The following is a 22,205-nucleotide window of genomic DNA, read 5'->3' as shown; positions in this document are numbered from 1 at the left end:
TAATGGAGCAGTGATATGTGAACAGGCATGCTAGGAGTCTGCAAGGACTTGAATGAAATTCACAAGGTGCCTCACCTATTCCTTAAAATAAGTTACTGATTGACAAGAGCTGACTAGAAAATTGCTGTTTTGAATATCAGAGATGCATTATAATCTAGATCTTGAAGTTCATTCTTAGGTACGACACTCTTTAGGATGAGCAGTGGCAAAAGGCCAAGAACTGATGAATTCTCCAGCTGTTCAAATATAACTGGGACAGATGCTATGGGTTGGGATATTTATTAGTGACATTTTTAATATTCAGAGAAAGCAGGGCAATCCAAGTAAGCTACACTTCAGTAACCGGGAAGAAATGCCTAATTAAGAAATTGTTCAGACTTGTATTGAAGGTTTGATCAACTTTCAGACACTTGCTATTATTTTATCAGTGTAAATAGTTGTGTTATGCTCCAGCAAACATTTCTCAATTAACTCTGCATATTAAGAAGGAAAGGAGAAGGAAGAATATTTGACTGCATATATACAAGAAATTTTGGTTTTTCCAAAGAGTTTTTATTTTATATCATTTGTCATCTATTTGGAATCAGATTAAAATACTATGATTAAAAACTAGGCACAGCACATTTTCTACTTTAGAGTGAAAAAATAAACCCTTCCAAAGAGCCAGTTTTGAAAGGAAGAAATAAGGAATTTTAGAGTAGGGATGAACTCTTGAAAATTTCATCTGATTTCTGAAATCTCTCTAGATTTTTTGGTGATTGTACTGAAAGGGCATTAGTCAAAAACTTGAGCTTGAGGTCAGGCAGGTCTGGGCCTGGGTTCCCCCTTTTTCCCACTGATGGCGCTGGGACAAGTAAATAAAACTCGGCTTTTTCATCCATCAAAAAGTGATGATAACAGTGTCTATTTCACAGGGGCTGGTTGAGGCCAAACGAATACATGTAAAGCATTTAGCACAGTGCTGGTACACAGTAGGCACTTAATAAATATTTACTGTTTGAATGATGAGTAGCTCTTTCAAATGGTAGTTTGTTGTGGAGAAAAGAAGGAGCATTTCATGTGGGGCATGTCAAGTTCACGTTCAGTGGATTTGAACTCAATTTTAAAGCCAATCCTCTTTAAACTGTTTTGCTTCCATTCTTGTATCATACAGCCTATTGGCATTTAAGATGCATAATCTACAAGGCCTACAAGGAAAAATTAACTAGTTCCTAGAAACGGTGGTATATTTCTCAAATCTATCAAAATATATTGTACTTTGGATTGATTTATGATGTGATCAACACTCCTGAAGTAAAATGGAACCTATTAAATTTTATAGGCAATTTCAAAATCTCAATGATTATAATTCTTGAGGTTATAGACATTACTAAAAATTATTAGCAATACACTTTTTTAAAAGAAATGACATATAGATAACTCAAAACAAAAACAAAGCCCCACAATATTTCAAATAATTTAAGAATGTGCTGACTAAATTGTGGTTAGAAACTACTGACCTAAATTAAGATCAATACATGGTCAAACAGAAGGATTGTAATTACCTTTTGCAATATTTTTTTGTTTCGTTTTCACTTATGTCCTGTGGTATATTGACCCTAATGATTAGTTCTTCATAAGCTGGTTTTTACTGCTACTCTACATTAACTATCTGGGTTTAGAAAAGTATAGATTTTAAACAGAGTTGCTGACAGTAGATGAGGGATTTTTTTTTTTGTCTTAAAAACTCTAATTTTAGAGTGAATAGAAAGATACCGCTCTTTTACAAAATTGGAAACAAGGTTCATGGGAACGACTCACGCCCTCAGTTTCATCCATTTATTTCATACCAGGATGTTTGCTAATGTCAGGTGCGTGCTATCGCTAAGGCTGACTGGTAGACAGGTGATTCTGAATCTGCTCCTTGGCATATTCACAGACATGTATTGTTTTAAGTAATGCATTTCAAAAAATTTCACGTGTTAAACATGTCTACCAAAAGACTGTTTTTATGCATGATTTCAAGATGAGAACTACAGAGACTACTCGTATATGCAGAGATGCCTGAGACCTGCCAAGCACCTTTTCCTGCTGAGTTATTATGTGGCCAGAATTCCTCTTTGTTACTGCTTGTTAATTGAGGTGTCTCAACAAGATGAAGAACACCAGGGAAGAGCCAAGAGTAAGAGGAAAATGCTAGAGATGGAAAAAAACAATAGGTTCATATTCTTTTTATTGGTGGGTTAAGCAGAATGTTTTAGAATACTTAAATTTCCCCTGTACACAAAAAATTTTTCAACGAGAGTAATACCTCATTGGACCATTTAAATAGTGTTGCACAGCTTACTTTATTCTGTGGTCGTGATTTATTTTCAGGAACTTGGAAACCTGGAAAAAGTTTACAGTTCTTTTGGCTTTATTTTAGAGAAGGGGGAAACGTTCAGGTCCACAGACACACTTGAAGCTGAACTCACTTTTTAGATACGAATGACATCCTAGTTCTATCCCAGTCCATATTCTTTTCTGAAATAGCTGAGCTGAATCCTACTGGGACCAAATTTTAATGCAATAGAGAGTCCTCATTACATTGAAGATAAGAATCTTAAATATTCTGAATAGAATCATTTGTGAGTCTCTGAACAAGTGGTCAAGTGGTCTCTATATGTGTCAGGATGAGATCAGTCTGTTATCTAGAACAACAGAGGACAAGTTCATTAGTAAGTACAAAAAAAAAATTACCTTGAAAGTAAATTGCTCGTTGAAGACAGGATTAAGGGTCTTTCGGTGGACTTTTGTCTCAAATTTCTTCTTTTTATCTGGCAGCAGAAACACCTTCACATAGGGATCAGATGTGCCCCCCATGTCTAAGGCGGGCAGCTCGGCAGCCTGAATGATTCCTACCAGCAGCTGAAATGAGAGGCAGGATACAGCAAACACTGGCATTGGTGGACATGTTGGAAAAGATTGATGTGTTCACACTGCTGCATATTGTGATTTTTCCCTTTTGTTCTTTGCTTTTAATAAACTTTTATTCTCTTCTGAATCTGAGCACAGAAGGCAAATGAAGTGAGCTGCATAGACTTCAGAAACCCAATTATGACAGATGCAGGCTCTAGGAAGCCTGGTTTTAAACACAAAAGAGGCTTTTAAAAGGTTGCTGATTACAGTTAAATATGGAATTCATGTTTGCAAAAGGGTTGCAATCAAATAACTTTCCAGTTGCTAAAAGCCCTTGTGCATTATTTTTCTTTCCAGGGCATGATTTGTAAGTGGAAAGAAATTGTTAAACAATCACAAGCTTGTAATTATAAAGTAGGAAATTCTTATTTTGAACCAAAGCCCCAGAGCAGCTAAATAGAAATTTTCTTAGAATTTGGTAGCTTTTTGAGATAAAAATAAGATTTTCAAGTTTCTATCATATTTGACCTTTACTTGGGTACTGGCTCCTTCTTGTTTTAACTTAGAGTAAAATGATTATTGTATATTAAATTCTGTGTTAAATATAGGACATGGGGTCAAAGAAATATAATTTTAGCTTCATATAAAGGAAGGGGAGATTACAGTTATGGTTTTTAATGCTAAGTGACTAAGTTTCTGATATTTTTCAAATACAGCAGAAATCTCTGCATTTCTTCACGTCTGGTTTTCTCAGTGATACATTCCTATCTCTTATTAGGAATGCGGGTATTGGCTGGCACTGATAATGTTTTTGCAAAGGAAACAGAAGGTGTGAGCAGACTCTTCTGATGCCCTGCCATCAGACATGCTGTGTCAACAGACTGGTTTAGATCCATATGGGAAACAAAAGTAGACTCCCTTATTGTTATTCAATGTATATATCCTTCAGAAAATGCAGTCACATCAGGGTCTGAAATGTTGAGTCTGTACCTTTTCCACCAATAGAGTGGAAAAGCAAGTCACCTCCTTGAAAAAGTCACATCCACTTTCTACAAAATGGACCCACCATGTGCACTTTGGCTAGTTGGCTCAAGTTTTAACCTAGACCAATACCCTTAAAGATTGTTGTTTCCATCTTAATGCTTCAAGATCTTTGTGACTTCATCATACAACAGTAGCAATAAGAATGCTGGATTGTAGGTATACAAAACGTAGACCGATGGTCAAAGAATGGTTAAAATAGACATCAGCTTATAAAGACATGATTAGTAAAGCAAACAGTTCATCTCTAGGTTTGCCAAGTTGGTATTTGGAATTTGCCTTTGGATAGCAATGTGAATAAGCAAGATTATATTCTCTCCTCACTTTTTGTAATACTTTTCTTTGGGGCAGGGAAAGCACTAGTGATATAGCCTAAACTCTTTCAAACTTGATCATCTGTACTTTAAAGATTTGGGGGTATCTTGTTGATAGAGGTGGAATTACTTCTCCCAACCCCCCTCTGACTTCTGCCTGAGAGATAAGTATCACATTTCTCTCCACCATGAAGGATTCTTAGAGGACTTTTAGGATTGTCTTTTCATTTTGGTAAGCAGGTGTGTATATTTGATTACAGCCTTATCTACGAAATTCCTCAGACTTTATCTTCCATGACTCATAGGAATCATTTTATAAATCAGATTAGCGGAGACCATTTGGAAGAATAAATGCATACTATTAAAATAATTTATCAGGTAGAATACCCTAGATCGTCTGAATGAAATACCTTCTAAAATGGGTTTGCTAGAAAAGGAAGAGTAAATGCATTCGAATTATATTTGAGTAAAAAAAATTCAGTGCTGTATTCTTAAAAATACTACCTTATAAAATGTTACTTAGAGTACTCAAAGCCAACATAGAAGTTTCAAAATTATGACTAACCAAGATGAGATCCACTAGATTTCTACTGGAAAATATGAAAGTAGAATAAATTAGTAGAAAATTGTTGGCTACATATATAAAGGCAGGTTATACTTCTGGAAAAGATGTTTTGTGTTAAGATAATGTAAGTTGACCTTGACCTTCTCTAGAATACATAAATAATAGGCAGTTTTGCTCTCAACCAATCCCTAATGATCAAATTTTGGTAGAAGCGATAAAAATGACCTCAAATGCCCTATTTAATTAACTAGAAATGATATACCTATAATTCTGTATAATTCCATACCTATTAGCTTGTATCTATAACCAACATGCAGTTTTCTGGAACGTATTATAAAGTAATGAGCCAGGGCTGTAATGAAGCTAACTAAATACAATTATTTATTATATGGTGGTACGTATCAATATGTTCTTTTTGAGGAACCCTCTGGACACTTCAAAAAGTGAAGACATTATTTGAACAGTCAATTCCTAAATAAAGTCCAGAATTTCTGCCATTGTTTAGAGCTCACAGTATTACTGACTTTGGACATAAGTCACCAAAGCTGAGTATTGGTGTTTGATTTATTTATTGTTGATTCCTCATCAAACTAGACATAATTAACACATGCTGCATTAGGTAGTAACTGTATTTACATCTATCAAGTTCTTCCCCACCCCGAAAGGTCAGTGAACTGATCAAACTGGAGAAATCGATTTAAAGCTCTACTAGTCGGAAGAGAACTGTGTCTTATAGATTTTTAAGAGCCTGATCTCTAACTCAGCTAATTCTTATCTAGCTTTTAAATTTCTTGAACAGTTCAGAAGGTAAAGAGACATCTTCATCAAAGTCATGGGTCCTAGAAGGTCTTTTTTTTTTTTTTTTTTTGGTACGCGGGCCTCTCACTGTTGTGGCCTCTCCTGCTGCGACGCACAGGCTCCGGACACGCAGACCCAGCGGTCATGGCTCACGGGACCAGCCGCTCCGCGGCATGTGGGATCTTCCCGGACCAGGGCACGAACCTGTGTCCCCTGCATCGGCAGGCGGACTCTCAACCACTGCGCCACCAGGGAAGCCCCTAGAAGGTCTTTTTAGGTAGAGTGTTTTTTTTTTTTTTAACATTTATCTTGGAGCTACCATTATAGCAGGCAGTTAATAAAAGCCTGCTAGTATTATCATTCATCTAGGGGGCACTTCACGGCTTTTAAAGCAGGAAGGACTGTTTTGATGCAACCTTTAGTTCCTTGTCACTTTTCCGGAAGCAGGGCAGCATGCAAAGGCATTAGACATCAAGTTGATGGTCTTTCTACTTTTCTAGAGCCGTTAACTCATTTGTGCTAGGAGGTTTAGCCAGTATCATATTACATAAGGCATTCTTGCCATTGAAATTCATGGAAAGTCAATTTTTTAATCTTTGATTCCTCATCAGATGGTTAATTTTTGTTTGAAGACTTTGGCTTAATTGGTGGTCTAACTCAAAGGTCCCTTGCCCTGTTTGGAGCTAAATCCATGAATTCCAAGGAAGATTGTTGTAGCTCAGCCTGAGGGATCTGTGACTGGGAGCTCTCAGAATCAGACTGATGGCTTCAAGTTAATTTGTATTCTGCCTGCCTGCTGTAAGTGCCATAAGTAGATGTAATCGGCTGAACACTGTGGATTCTAATTACCAGAAGTTAAATTAGCAAGTAGGGGACCGCCTGTACTTAGAAATGATTTCATCAATAGCTTTGATAATTGCATTTTCCCCTCGTAGCAAACCAAATGTTTTAAGAAGTATCTTGTTTCAATTTCTAGTTGGTAATTTCAGAAAACGTAATGGAATTACAAGACATTTTCCCCCTCAGACCTGGTTATTCTGGAAATCATAATCCAGTGAATATTGAAGTTTTCCCAATTTCTCCTCTTCTTTGGGTTCTTCTTTTTCTTCCCCATCAGTCAATCCAGTTTCAGCATCATCATCCTTCAGGGCCTATGAGTAGGGAAATGGATTATATGTGAATTCAAATGAATTTTCATCAGAACTCAAATGACACTGGGCCTGTGGTTATACTTCCAAGCTGTTAGAAGCAAGCACTGAGATGCTGTAAATCTCCATTTGTCTGACACACATTCACATCTGCTGCTTACATATTTTTTTAAAATTCCATTTGTGCACGGAATTTTTCCCCCCAATCAGCAAGCAACATGGAAGCAATGGAAATAGCCCCTCAGAATATTGCAAGCAAAAAATGTAAAGTTGTTGCAAAGAAAACGTCAACTTTTGTGTTATATTTGGCTCTGATAAAATCGCTTCTTTCGGAGGTATGATAAACATGCTATTAACCAGGCCAGTTTTCACATTCATGTAGTTTAAAAGAGATCTTAAGCATCATGTAAAACATCCTTGTTACATGCAGTGGAGTAATTTATATGAAATGGGTGGCCTTTTCTTGCCTTGTTTCCTATGAAAAAGATAGTTGAGTAAGTGATTCTTAGAAAATTGTAATTTCCTGAGTTTTGCGTATACGTTTGTAATGGTTATGGGAAAAGAGGAAAAGAAACCATGCCACCAGCAAATGCATGTTTAGAGAAAAATCTACCCCAGTTCCAGTTTAAGTTTACTGTTTTACTTTCATAACAGCTCCACAGAAAGCTAGGCTGAATTAAATTGACTTACGGGTCTGTTTGATAGCAAAAGGTAAAAGGAGTTATGTTTGCAATTCTGTCAAGCTGAAATTAGCATAAAAATTAATTTTGTGGTAACAAGCAAAAATCATGGCACAGAATTCTCAAAATTGAGTTTAAACCAATTGAATGTTCCTGATAACCTAAAACTTAAGTGTAATATAAATTGAAACACTAGAAAGCTCATAATTTCATAAAATTCATTCAAATGGTCCTCTTTATTAAAAATAAAAATATATAATGTATTTTCCCAATTAATGCAAAAAGTTTGCTCAAAAAAATCAAAGGTTATAAAGATTATAAATATTAGAAGTTTTGTTTCTAGGGGGTGTGCATTCTTATTGCTTTAAAGAATTAGAAAAAAATTAGAAATCTATAAATAGTTATTCGAAATGAAAAATGATAAAATGTTACGTTTTCCTGAACACTATTGAGGTTGAAAATTTAAAAACCTTTATATGAACTATTTGTATTATTTCTTCTGGGGACTACCTGTGTAATAATCTTTTGTATAATATGTATATATAATACATCCTTTGCTAATTTTTCTATTGGGTTGTTTGCCTCTTAGTGATTTGTAGAGACTCTGTATTTTAGTGGTCTCAATCTTTTTGTTGTTATATACTACAAATATTCTCTCTTAGGCTTTGGTTATGGTATTTTCATTGCCTTTCTTTGTGTGTGTGTGTGTGTGTGTTACTATAGAATCTCACAAAATTGAAGATAAGACATACGAGTGGTAGGCTGCTTTATATCTCTGACAAAGCAAAGCAAAATAATTTTTTTTTTTTTTTTTTTTTGCGATACGCGGGCCTCTCACTGTTGTGGCCTCTCCGATTGCGGAGCACAGGCTCTGGATGCGCAGGCTCAGCGGCCATGGCTCACGGGCCCAGCTGCTCCGCGGCATGTGGGATCTTCCCAGACCGGGGCACAAACCCATGTCCCCTGCATTGGCAGGCGGACTCTCAACCACTGCGCCACCAGGGAAGCCCAAAGCAAAAGAATTTTAACTCCTGTCAGTGATCAAATTAAACCTGAGAAATCTTCTAGAACTCAAATGCACAGAAGTATAATCAGGCTTCAGAAAGGCTTCAGAGTCATTAGACTATAGCTCTACCATCCAACCTCCCACAACTCCCAGATTACATGGTTTTTTCCCTCTGCTCAGAGAAATCTCTTCTGTTCACTTATCCATTCATACAGAGACCCGCAGTGGTGTCTCAAAATGACACCCTCAGTCTCTGAACTGACAAGACTGCAATTTGGCTCTAGCCATCTAACTCTAATTTGATCCTAAAAAACAGACTTGGCATCATCTTACTAGAACTCATTAGGGTGGGAAGATGATAAACAGAGAGTTGAGCTGAAACAGAGAGTTGAGCTGTAGTTGGAGATGCCTTCCATTTTGTTCTTCCTGAAAAGTTTCAGGAGCCTACAATGACTTTGGAAAATTGAAAATTGCCATTATTACATCTGTGCAGAAACCTTTTCAAATCTGGTGAGCCATACACCACTTAATTAGGAAGTTTATACTTGGATGTTTCCTTGAATAGTAAAATGTTGCTGTACTGATAGCCACAGGCAGGAAAACAACATAATTATTTAAATATTAATCTTTTAACTTGGGGTGTTGCTAATAGAAAAATGATAGTAAAGTGACAGGAAAAGACTACTGAATTTAAGGGGAGGACTTGAGGCAGTGAACCCACATTGCCCTTTCAGAACCTCAGCTGTGCGTCAGTCTTTAATACTGTCTGAAAAGATGTGTTGAGAAAATGGCAATGTAGGTAATTTGCCTTCTGTAAGATTTTGATTTTTTTTAATAGCAAACTATTTAACGCACATTTTTGTCTGAAAAAATCTTCACACCACTCCATCATGAAAAAAATTTTCATGGATTAAAATACTTTTTCAAAATCTCTTTCAGAACTGACAATTTACATATGTTTCAGCTCAGTGTCATTTGAAAGAGCTGAGCTATTAAATCGCCTTCTCTCTAAGTGGTTTTTGCCCTAATGAAAGGTGCATGACCATTTCTGCAATTATTCTGCATGGAATAGGGCTAAATTTTTGATAATTTCTCAGTGCTGCTGTTTTATCAGTGAAGTGATTAAGTCTATTCTTGTCCCAAAGGCCGAGCTTAAGCAAGACATTTTCTGTACCATTACATTAAATTAAGACCTATTAAATCAGCAGCTATTATAATATCTCAAGAGCAGTAGTCTCCCCACCACACGCACCAAGGGACAAAATGCAGAGGAAAATGCATGTAAGCCCAGGAGTTCTGAGAATTTGATAAATTGTAGTGGGAAAAGCTGTGTTGGGAAAAAGACCTTGTTTTAAATTTCAAAAATTTAGTGCACATGCTTCTGGCTTGATTCAACATTCAAAAGGTGTTTAGTTGTACTTGGATAAACCATCAGAAGGTGTGTTTGTTCATTCTATGTTAAATTGTTCAGATTTGGAATTGATAAGGCATGCTAAAAAGGGAGCGTAAGACACTACATTTTCTTTCTGTGCCCATCTATTAAAACTTGAGCTTTCTAATACTGTTCTATTTAATCAGTAATCTTAAAATGAAAACCCTTTATCTTAAAAAAAAAAAATCAATTTAGTTCAGCCTCTTGATGTGTGTCAGAATGGTACACCCTCAGCTGCGGAGCCCCGGCTGCCAGGCCACTAAATGTAGTTGAGCGTTGACTAAGGGTGTCTCATAGCAGAGGAAACCTACCGCAAGGGACAGTCCAGAACAGTCATGAGACATAATACAGATAAGGAGGACACAGAGGGAAGAAATAAAAATTTAAATATCCACACACGTTAGTAAAAGCCGTGGAGAAATGACCTTTCCAGACCTCTGACTTTGCAAGTTGATTTTGCCCCTCTGTATTTTTAGTGCTTTTAAGTTTTAAGCCATTATAAAAGTCTTAAATATGTATCCTTTTCTGTATACAAATATTATGTATCATTACCATTTTGTTGTTATTGCAGAATATTTAAAAATTCTTCCTTGGTTATAAAATCTTATCATAGAGACATATAGTCATGAATATTGAAATTTGAATTTCTGTTAGTTCTTATATGGAGTGAAATGGTACAAGTTACTGATTTCTGTATTTACTATTTTTGAGATCTTGGTCATTTATCCATGTCATAATAGGGGTAATAAACACTGCTACTATCCTATAAATTAGTCTTACATCATACAGAACAAATTCCACAAAGAAAAATACAAATTTCTTGTCCTAGGAAGAAATGCTGTAGTAATCATTTAACATTATTTAGTGTTTTAAACTGTTAATTCTAGCAAACATGAAAACCACATTTGAATTTTAATGTAGTTATGAAAATGATAGTATTATAGTTCCAATGTTTCATAGACATAGCTCAAATTCACATACAAATTATTCAGTACATCCATGTCCATCTAGAAAGTTATTACTACTGTTATTAATCTCCCAAATATGTTGTCTAAAGAAATCTGTATCACGTCCTGCTGGTTACGGAAAATGCTGAAATAAAACAAGACATGATTTAAAGCTTCAGTTTCTATGTAACAAACTAACTGAAAAGAAAAATCCTTATTAGACATCTGTGGTTGAACGCTGGCACCTGGGCTTCTGTGGCTGTGATTAGAAACTTTGAGAAAGATATAACCCTTGATACTCTGAGCTCAGGATGAAGCTCTCCGAGTGTGAGTGCAGGCATAGCATTCATTCTACAGCTCTGAAACCAAGCAGAAGTTCAAGTGAAAAATGAGCCTATGTGAAACTGTTGTCAAGAGACATTACAGTGTCTTTGAGCAAAGTGTTTAAAACTCAGGCTAGGGAGAGGGATTAGTGTCCTGAGTGTGTGGATAACTACACAAATGTACTAAAAATACCTTCCTTAACTAAATTGTTCTTAAGGAGATTCACATATTTAAGAGTTCAATTAATAGTATAATAAGAATTTATAAAACTGCCTATATATGTTGCTATTAGGGAATAAATAGAAATTTTGAATTATTTGAAGGGAAGCATTGATAATTGAAAATGTTATTTCTCTGAAAAATCTTCACATTTACTTTTTTTTAATATAAATTTATTTATTTATTTATTGGCTGCGTTGGGTTTCTCTAGTTTGGCTTTCTCTAGTTGTAGATAGCGCGCTACTCTTTGTTGCAGTGCTCAGGATTCTCATTGTGGTAGCTTCTCTTGTTGCGGAGCATGGGCTCTAGGCACACAGGCTTCAGTAGTTGTGGCACACGGGCTCAGAAATTGTGGCTCGTGAGCTCTAGAATGCAGTCTCAGTAGTTCTGGTGCACAGGGCTTTGTTGTTCCACGGCATGTGGGATCTTCCCAGACCAGGGATCGAACCCGTGTCCCCTGCATTGGCAGGCAGATTCTTAACCACCGTGCCACCAGGGAAGTCCCTACATTTACTTTTTATATGAAATAAGTTGTTCCTTGGAAATATCCAATATGAATATGATTCCAATAGAGAAATGAAGGGACATTTAATTATTATACTTATTAATAGTAGACTTTATTCTGAACCAAATCACCTAGCTCGTTTAGGAAAGATAGATAACAGTGTAAAGGACACTCAGATTGCTTCCTTGGGCTTGGGAAGATAACTCAGCCAGATGGATTTTATAACTTGCATTATGGTTCTAATTGTCCCTAAGTGAAGAGTTTTGCCTTAAAATTCTACCCCATTCTTTAGAACCAGCTCATACTTCTCTCACTTGCCTTGTATAACTCATTATTCCTGAGCGCTCATAATTGAGCTGGATGTTTGTATAGGGATGGTAGCTTTCATCAAGTGTGATAAATAGCTATAAGACTCAGTATTTAACAGTGATTATGAACAGCGATGATGATAAAAAGATGTCCCGCCCAAGAGGAAGAACAGATACTCTTTATTCTGTTTCTCTAGCTCTAGGCACAATTAAGAGAGGCTAAACAGATGTAATACAAATGTTCAGGTATCATTCCAATACGCTGGGCCTACCAATTTGGCCTTGATGGTCACGGATGCCCTTTCCTGGTCTATGTGCTTAGGAGACTGGAAAACCCTAACCACACGTTTCCATTGTACTTTGGGATGTTGAGTCATGACTGAAAGGATTACAAAGCATTTCTAAAACTGTGACAAGTGTCCAGATATTGTTTATTTCTATATTTATCTGGCATAAACGAATAAACTGTCTATTCTTAAATTTTTGATAAAATAAGAAGAAACATGGAATGAATACATTACCTGATCTTTCATGGTCTTCCCTAAGTCTTTCACATCTTTCATGTTGATGGCATTCTTCCCTCCCTTTTCCTTTCCCTTCTTTTTGTTTTTCTTTTTGAACAAGCATTTCTTACAGATACAAAAGCAGCACGTCAGGACTAAAAGGACTGCGACTACGGCTATGGCAATTAAGGCCCACGGTGGCACTGAAAGAAAACAAATGCAGAGACTGTTAGTAATAAAGCATTTACATCTGCAAAACCTTTAAATTCATGGGCCATAAAGATAGCTGTTCACTCATTCATGTGTATTTATTGAGCTCTAGGCACACTGTTCTGCATTGCTTTATCCATGTTGTTTCCCCAGCCTAGAGTGTTTCTATCTTTCCCCCCTCGCCCGTCCAGGCATGCCAAATGTCATCTCCTCCCTACAGCTCTCCCTGCCCCTCCAAGCTAGATTTTCAATGATCCACTCCTTCATTTCTTCAGAGCTTACCTCTGGAGTCTGGCCTTTGAGTTCAAGCCCTGGCTCCACCATTTTACTAGCTGTGTGACCTTGGGCAAGTTGCCTAACCTCTCTCTGTCTCAGTATCCTCATCTCTAAAGTGGAGGTAAATTGGTGGGTACCTGATAGTCTTCCTGAATATTAAAATAAGATGCAGTACTTGGCACATGGCAAAAACTTAATATTAGCTGCTATTACTCATCTATCAAATACTCTAGGTTCTATTAACATGCCCTGGGCACAGTGGAAGGGGTAGATATTAATCAAGACAACAGAAAGACAAATGTAAAGTCCTAAAAGTAGTGAAGATTAGGAAGAAGGACTTGGTGCTCTGAAAGTCGATCATGGGGAGATTTACCCATGCAGGGTCTCTGGAGGTAGGGCAGCGGTTATAAACCCAGGCTTAGATTCAGGCTTCGCCACTTACAGGCTTCGTAACTGGCCAGATTATGTGCGTTGAATTGCTGTTTGCCTCTCTATAAAATGAGGATAATAGTGGTACCTGTTTCATCTCTTTTCAAGGTTGAGTTAATAGACTAAAAATCTTAGAATGGCATCTAGCACACAGCAAGAATTCAATTAATATTAGCTTTTTTTAAAAAAATATTCAAGGCATAGGTCTAAGTACTGTGGGTGACACAGCTCAGAGTACCTATGGGGGCATAAAAAATGCACATCAATAAATATATAAAAAGAAAGAGGTGAATACACTGAGAGGAGTTTGATGGATATGCTAAGAAATTGAGAGGAGGAAGAGAGAATTTTTAGATAAGAGCGTAGACTTCCGATTCACAGGGTCTGTTTAATAAAGCACACACAAATAAAGACACTCAAGCATTTTTTTCTATGACACGTTGTCCAGCTACTAAAAGTAACTCTATTTTCTCATTTGGCATCCCCTACACATGTGCTTATAAAACAATCAGGTCTCATGGAAACACGGAGGATTTCAGTTTGCCTAGAAAGTCATTCAACTATTGAGATTAATCACAAGAAGCAGTAATTAGATTTGCCTGTTGTAATCAAAAAAGACATTAGTTACTGAAATGGTAAGAAAAAGTGCTATTTTCTTCTAGCTACATAAACATCGTTAGTATCAATGATTGCTGAACACAGGTAGGAGTACTTTGATGACGTAAAAACACCTAAAAATTAACTTCAAAACTGAGAAAATCCACTCTCTTGGCTCCTTTTGCATTTAGCTTCATAGTGAAGAAGACTTACTATGCGTATTATTCTAGCTTATGAAAGATGACTAGATGTTACCCTAAGGACATATAAAACCATAACTGCTGAAATTGTGTTTTCAGCCAAAGAAAGATTTGTGTGAAAGTTACAGATAAGCCCATACCCAAAGACATGCTTTCTTATAGGTCTCTAATCTCATTAAGCAATCATATTTTTAAAAAAATGTAAAGGGAGCTTATGTAACCAATGATAGCATTCACAATACTTCATTTAAAAGCTTCTACCTCTTTTGATCTAGTTAAAACCCTGCCATGCGTGAAGGAGAGAGCCTGTGTATTCACTGCGGGTGAGACAGTAGAATAATGACCCTTCATTTTGAACCTCGTAAATTATTCTCCTAGTTGGACTTGCGTGATAGTCTCTCAGAGAGCTACATAAAAGTCTCTTAAATTACACAGAGTAAGACAGAGATCATTTGACAACTTAACAAAAAGAAAATAGACAGTGACAGCACAGGAACATTATTTAAAGGAGGTAAAGACATAGGAACATAGGATTACAGGAAGAAATTTGAAATAGTGCAACTTGAAGGTGAATTATAATCACTGAAAAAAACTTTTGTTTTTGACTTCTATTTCTTATAGTGCTGCTGTCTTCTAGGTTTGCTTTCAGCTGATCTTCTGAATAGCTTAATTTTAACTTTGAATATATGAAATAAACAAAAATTTCCTCACAACTTACTGGTACCTTTAGATGGAATTTTAAAAAAGCCTTAATGCTATCATTTTGTGTACCCATATGAAAACTGGACTGAATAGTTAATTATAAACCACCATTTTAAATTAAATGCAGTTATTTAAATTGAATTTTCGTGCTAACGATCTTATTTTATTTCATAGAGCAACTAAATTTCGAGAATTTTGTAAGTTTAGTCAGAAACACCATCCACAGTATTATTACTTTGTAGCATTTATAGAAATAAGTTTCAATATTAGTGAGCAAATCTCATGAAATATATTTTGGATTACGCTAAAAATTTATTGAAGACCTACTTATTATGGACCAGCAGCTGTGCTATGGCTTTACATACATTAAATCTCATGTAATCTTCACAGAAATTTTGTTCATTATCCCTTCAATTTTATAAAGGAAAAACTACAGATTGAATAGTAGGAGAAACTGAAATATATTTTTACATCATTAGGTTAAAAATATGCATATTATACATGTATACAAAGGAAAAGTCCTTGTGGGGCTGTGAAGCCTGTTTAATAGGACATTTTACTTTTGAAAAAAAATGGAGAAAATAACAGCAAAAGATGCTGCTAAGAGTGATTTCTTTATTTTATTTAAATATAAAATATAGTTTCAATCAAAAATAGGCTCATCAAAATATTGCTACTGGCAGAAAGCTATCAGCTTATAGTTATTGCTACCCAACTATCATTAAATGGAATTTTATAACATGAATTTTAGCATTTAACTTAAGGACCTTTCAACAGAAAATAATAGACTAATGTAAAAGCTCTCCATTAAAAGTGTTATTTTCATCTTCTAGTTAATGAATTAATCTCACATATCATTTAACCTGAAGGTAAACCGATGCATAAGAATTAAGTCAAAGTCAATTCTGCTTCTGATGTTTTAACTTAGATTTTGTGGTACACAGAATAATGAGTCCTCAAAAATGTCCACATTCTAATCCCTGGAACCTGTGACTATGTTACCTTACATAGCAGAAAGGACTTTACAAATGTGATTAAGGATCTTGAGATGGCGAGTTTATCCTAGGTTATCCAGATGAACCCAGTGTATTCACTATGGTCCTTCTCAGTGAAAGAGGCAGGCAGGAGTTTCAGAATCAGAGCGATTTGAGGATTCTGTGCTGCTGATTTTGAAGATGGAGGAAGGGACCATGAACCAAAGAAGGTAGGTGACCTTTAGAAGCTGGAAAACGCAAGGAAAGGGATTCTCTCCTACAGCTTCAAAAGAATTAGTTCAGGGTTTCCCTGGTGGCGCAGTGGTTGGGAGTCCGCCTGCCGATGCAGGGGACCTGAGTTCGTGCCCCGGTCCGGGAGGATCCCGCATGCCGCCGAGCGGCTGGACCCGTGAGCCATGGCCGCTGAGCCTGAGCGTCCGGAGCCTGTGCTCCGCAACGGGAAGAATTAGTTCACATAGTCGTTATAAAACAACAACAACAACAAAAAACTATGGAGTTTTCTCAAAAAAATTAAAAGTAGAACTACCATGTGGTCCAGCAATCCCATTCTGGGTATTTATTGAAGGAAACAAAAAATCACTCTCTTGAAGAAATATCTGCACCACCATGTTCACTGCAGCTTTATTCACAATAGTCAAGATATACAAGTAACCTAAGTGTCCATCAATGGATAAATGGATAAAGAAAATAAATGGATAAAGAAAATAGAATATTATTCATCCATAAAAAAGGTTCCTTCTGTCATTTGAGACAACATGGATGACCCTTGAGGGCATCAGGCTAAATGAGAAGTTAGAGACATAAGTCATACAGACAAATACTCTGTGATGTCAGTTAAGTGTGGAACCTACAAAGTTGGAACTCATAGAAACAAAGAGTAGAACGGTGGTTACCTGGGGCTGGGGGTGGGTAGGGGAAATGGGGAGATGTTGGTCAAAGGGTACAAACTTTCAATTATGAGATGAATAAGTTCTGGGTGTCTGATGTACAGCATGGTAACTGTAGTTAACAGTACTGTATTGTATACTTAAAATTTGCTTAGAGAGATCTTAATTGTTCTTACCACATACACACAAAATGGTAATTATGTGAGGTGATGGATATGTTAAATGACCTTATTGTTGTAATCATTTCACAATATATACGTATATCAAATCATCATGTTGTACAACTTAAACTTATACAATGTTATTTGTTAATTACCTATCACTAAAGTTGGGAAGAAAGATGGAATCAGCCCTGCTGACAATGTGATTTTAGCTCAATTAAACACATTTTGGACTTCTGACCTCCAAATAATAAATTTGTGCAGTTTTAAGCCAGTGATTTTGTAGTAAGTAATTACAGCAGCAATAGGAAACTCAATAGAGACAAAGCAGACCTCAAGAGATTTATAACATATGCTGCATATAGATGACTATGCAATTGGAATATTAATGTGGGCTATTTCTGTATATGTGGTGATCTTTTCTTCTTATTCACCGTTTTTATCTATGCCTTCTGCAACCATTTTCATGATACTAACAGTGCACTCAAGACTCTCTCAGAGATAACCAATGATTTTCTTCTGGCTAAACCCAAACTACATTGTCAGTGGTATGAAAAAGTCTTGATCATGTATTCCTTCTTGAAAATTTCTTCTGCTTTTGTTTCTACTACCCTTACCGGCACCTCCTTCTGTGGCTCGGACATTTTCTTCTCTTTCCTTTCCCATTCCCCAGTGTCAGATGGAGTTGTTATTCAAGGCGTTTAGCTCTGTGCTCATCTTCACATTCCCTCGTTAATAAGCACATCATTTCCCATGCCTTAAACTGTAGGTCAGTTACTGTCCCTTCTTCTGTTCTCTAGAACCGTGTTCCCAACTGTCTAGGAAATGTTCCCTATGAATCTTTCATCATCTTCTCAAACCAGTTCTCAAACCAGCTATGTGGCTTCTGTCAGTGCTTTTATAATTTCCTGCCTTAGACGTTGGAACCACGTGGAAATTCTAATTCCCATTTCCAACTGATTGGCAAGTCTTGTCATTTCTTTGATACATTTTATATGTTTCTTTTTTTTTTTTTTTTTTACATCTATTTGACTTGGAAGGTTTGGGCCTGACATTACCTCCCATCTGATCTCCCTTCCCATCAGTTATCTCTTCTCTCCATTTTGCCCATCCATTGTCATTGAACAAAACTTTCTTTTTTTAGAAAATTTTATTGACGTATAGTTGAATTACAATGTTCTGTTAATTTCTGCTGTACAGCAAAGTGATTCAGTTATACATATATATCATTCTTTTTCATATTCTTTTCCATTATGGTTTATCACAAGGTATTGAATGTAGTTCCCTGTGCTACACAGCAGGACCTTGTTGTTTATGAGCACAACTTTTCTCATACATACTTTTCAGTCATTTTGTGCATAGCGTTCACAGTCCTCTGTGTTTGGCCCACCCCACCTATCCACCTTTCTTTCTCACTGTTCTCCTATACCACCTGTAGTCCCGTCAGACAGGGCAACTCATTGTACTTTGCTCAGTTCTACCCCCATGTTTTTCTAAAGCAGATTCCTTCTTTTTTGAAATGGCTTTTCTTCTTCCTCTTTGGTCATTTAAATAATACTTACTTTTCAAGGCTCAACACAAGTCTCACTGAGTGTTGACAGATTTTTAAATAAAAATATTGCATATATTTGCTAAAATTTCCCCCTCCCAGCCAGTGGGAAATGGGGACTATGTGGTATAATACACTGGGTGGTTTGTTAGACTGGCATAAAAATGACATATAATGTAAAAATAAAAAGACAAACCTGTAAAAAAATGTATAAAAGGTATTTAATAAACTCCTTCCTACACATGAAATTCACTTCTTGCTGACTTAAAACTCAGCTCTTTGTAGATTATTCATGACATGAAGCATGGATATTTAATGCAAACACAATAAAATTAATTTGGAACCAGTTAGAAATAAATTTCCATTAGCTGGTCTTCTGTTGGAAAAACCCCAAACAACTGTTTTCCCTTATCAAGAGAGGCTGTCCTTTCATGGGAAGTCGGCCGTTTAAAAAAGTAATTATTTGATCAAACACATATTTATGGAGCATCTATTGTGTGTCAGGCATTTTTCTCAGGTCTGGGATACAGTGCTAAGCATGGTTTCTGCAATCATGAAGCTTTCTGTTGACTTCCCAGGTGTTAAATCTAGGTCTAATTTACTTTTTTAAAAAAGTAACTTTCCGTATTTGCCAAGCTCAGTACTCAGAACATAATATAGTACATTTTCAGGTAGAAACTACATGGCTTAATATGCCCCTGTGGACAAATTTAGAACTCCAGGGGTATGTTTATTGATGAACTCAGCAAGTAAATATTCTTTCTACAATAAAAATGTAACTCTCCAACTGAAAAGCCTCATTTCCTGCCTCAACCCCCCCCCCCCACAGGGAGTTTGGCAGTAAATAAATTTCTTAAATTATTTACTTAAGGGGCCCTGACATATACGTAAAGAAAAAGTAGACACTCCAAATATCCTTTTCTTTAATAGAGCAAGAAATATCCTTTTCCTTACTATATGGTGAAATCAAAGATAAAAGTCTCACCAAGAACAAGGGTATTTCAGAGAGTACATTTATAAAAGGGAAAATTTTAGCATTACTGATAGCAGTCATGTGTGTCAGTCAACCTTATGCTCCCAGATCTGAAATCTACTCATCAGACATGCGTTGTGCCTCAGACCTACAAAATGAGCAGTTGGCGAGAAGAGCTTTTTCTAATTTCCACAAAGTGCCCTATGGCTGAGGGGAGGCCTGCTCAAGCTCTTCTAATTCTGAGCTCTCACCTCCAAAGAGACTTTTTCTTCCCCTCTCTGAAATACCTGACTCGGTACTATCTGCTTAATGGTGCTCAGTAAATGGCTTGAAAGAAACCCACGTCCCCACATTCTTGAGCTCAAGTAGGAGAGAAGTGGACAGTCTCTGAGGCCCACCACCCTCCCATGTGTGTCTTCTGTGGGTCAGCTACTCAATCCCGTGTCCTCGGCTCTGATCCTCTCCTTCCTCATTCCCAGTTAGCTACTGCAGTCTCCTAGGCTGGCAACCTTTGGAGGATTTACTCATTGGGTTCAAGGTTTAATCGAGGACAAAACTTACTGTTTTTTGTCTTTCTGCCTTGATTTCACTTTCTGGAGCAGCTCTGCATTATCTTTCCATTTCATTCCCATCTATCATATTAAGAAACAACCTTAAATTCATAACTCTTTCACAAGATGAGCCATATTTTCCTCTCTGAGAAATGTAAGCTTGTACTTTTATATCAATTCTTGTTATGCGAGCCAAGAGCGTCAAGATACACAGGTAATATCATTGCTATGGCCACTGCAAAAATTCAGCAATATCTTCAAGCATTTTCTACCTTTGATGTCTCTCTGTTTGTCATATGAGTGCCTCACCACTGCACTAAGGTATGTGTAATTCATTTTATGAATAATTTATATAAAAACTTAATTCTTACATTTACTGAAGATTTTTGCCAACTTCCAGTTTTACCCCATACAACCCATCTTTCTAGATCATTATACGTTGATGCAAGATACAGAATACAATAGAAAAATAATAATTTTGCTCTTAACCAGTAGGAAAAATAATCTGTATGTCAGAGCTTTGCTTTTAGACTGTTTATAAATAATTATTAAAAAACAGACAAGGATAATCATTTTTCAAAAATTGGCAAAAAAAGGGAAAAAAAGAAAATAAGCCTTGCATTTTAAAGCCTTTTCTAAATTACAGAATGCAAATGGAAAAAAAAGTTCTGCAAATGTGTGGATTAATACACTCATTAACCACCTCTGCAGACAGACTGTTAAATGCAAGGTTTGAAATAGTGTATGAAGTAATTCAGAATATGGCTTAAGATTAAACCAACCAGTCAAAGGTCAGAATGAAGAATTTCTCATTATAGACCGAAATGGCTTCAAAGACCATGCATTCTTGGCTTCTGGGTATTAAACTTATTTTTCTTCACTATTTAGAATGGTAGTTCTAAGCCCCCTTTGAATTGTATGCTCTTTTTAGAATATGACAAAAGCTATGGGCTCTTGATGGGAAGATGTGTGTATGTGTGTGTTGTGTGTTTAAATTTCCACACAATTGGGAGTGTGTGGTACCCTTGTGGAGATTACAGTTCCCTAGGCCTAGAAGACCATTGGATTCTGAAGTAAAAACTCCTTTCTGAGAGCTTCAGAGTAAAATTCAAGATTAGTGAGTTAGGGAAAATGTAGTCTTTATTTGGTCATTTAACCCTTCACTTATTTCTTCTGGGCAGTCTGCTGTGTGCTTATACTATGCTGGGGGTGGTGAGGAAACAGAACCCAGAGAAGATGGGCCCCTTTATCTAGGAGATTATGAAGACTAACTCTCAGGAATAAACTACAGGAGACAGGAGGCTATACAGAGTTAAACACAGAATTCAGTGGAGTAGGTGGGCTCGGCAGGTAGCAGGTTAGAGAAGAGCAAGATAAAAGGTCCTAGATTTCAAGGAAGGCTTCATGGAGGAGGTGAGTCTTGAGGTGAGCTTTGAATCCTTGCTTGGTACACAGTGAAAATAGTGTTTTGGGGACTCCAGTTCTTTTCTTCCCTCCTTCCCTTCCTGACTCCCTCCTCTCCTGTCTATCTGTCTCCCTCCTTCCCTTTTTTCCTTTCTCCTTCCTTTCCTTTGGGTTTTAGACTCCTTTTAATCTAACTTATCACCCAGTGACTACCTTGCTAAACAAAGCTCTCAATAAGACACGGACTTATGAAAATCTACATTAGATTTTTTTTATCATAGTAAATGGAAAGACATTTCTTTGAGGTAAACACACGTGGCCTTCCCTGAATACCCTTCAGAATTACCTTCTTAAAAACACATTTCACATTTCCTCTAATGTAGTTCTGTTCAGTTTTCCAATATGAGCCCCTGACAGAAAGCAAACTGGAAGATGTGTCTGTATAAATATGCTGTAAAAATGATCCAAGTCATTGACTTGAGTCAGCTACTCGTGGCTTTTTAAGGTGGATGGATTGCGTAAAAAATAATGTAGGAGAGAGGCTCACTCATTCATTCATCCATTTGAATGTCTATTTAACACGGTAATGCTCAACACATTGGAG

General features: G+C 36.6%; 1 protein-coding gene across 2 annotated transcripts in view; it reads right to left on the bottom strand.

Annotated features, from left to right (window-relative positions):
- The window catches only part of SYT1 (synaptotagmin 1), a gene marked incomplete at both ends in the record, with an annotated part of 539,370 nt that overhangs the window by 131,957 nt on the left and 385,208 nt on the right, over nt 1-22,205 (bottom strand). The window contains 3 exons of one of the 2 annotated variants that reach the window (XM_082666570.1): nt 2,719-2,886; nt 6,624-6,746; nt 12,686-12,870. In XM_082666570.1, coding sequence (XP_082522696.1) covers nt 2,719-2,886; nt 6,624-6,746; nt 12,686-12,870 — 476 coding nt within the window. The remainder of the gene's footprint in view (nt 1-2,718; nt 2,887-6,623; nt 6,747-12,685; nt 12,871-22,205) is intronic. The other variant, XM_082666569.1, reaches the window with a different exon arrangement.

Source organism: Grampus griseus (assembly GCF_964374135.1).
Source record: "Grampus griseus genome assembly, chromosome: 11".
NCBI lineage: Eukaryota > Metazoa > Chordata > Mammalia > Artiodactyla > Delphinidae > Grampus > Grampus griseus.
Note: the sequence above shows the minus strand (reverse complement) of the source record. Positions and strands in the feature narration are given on the sequence as shown.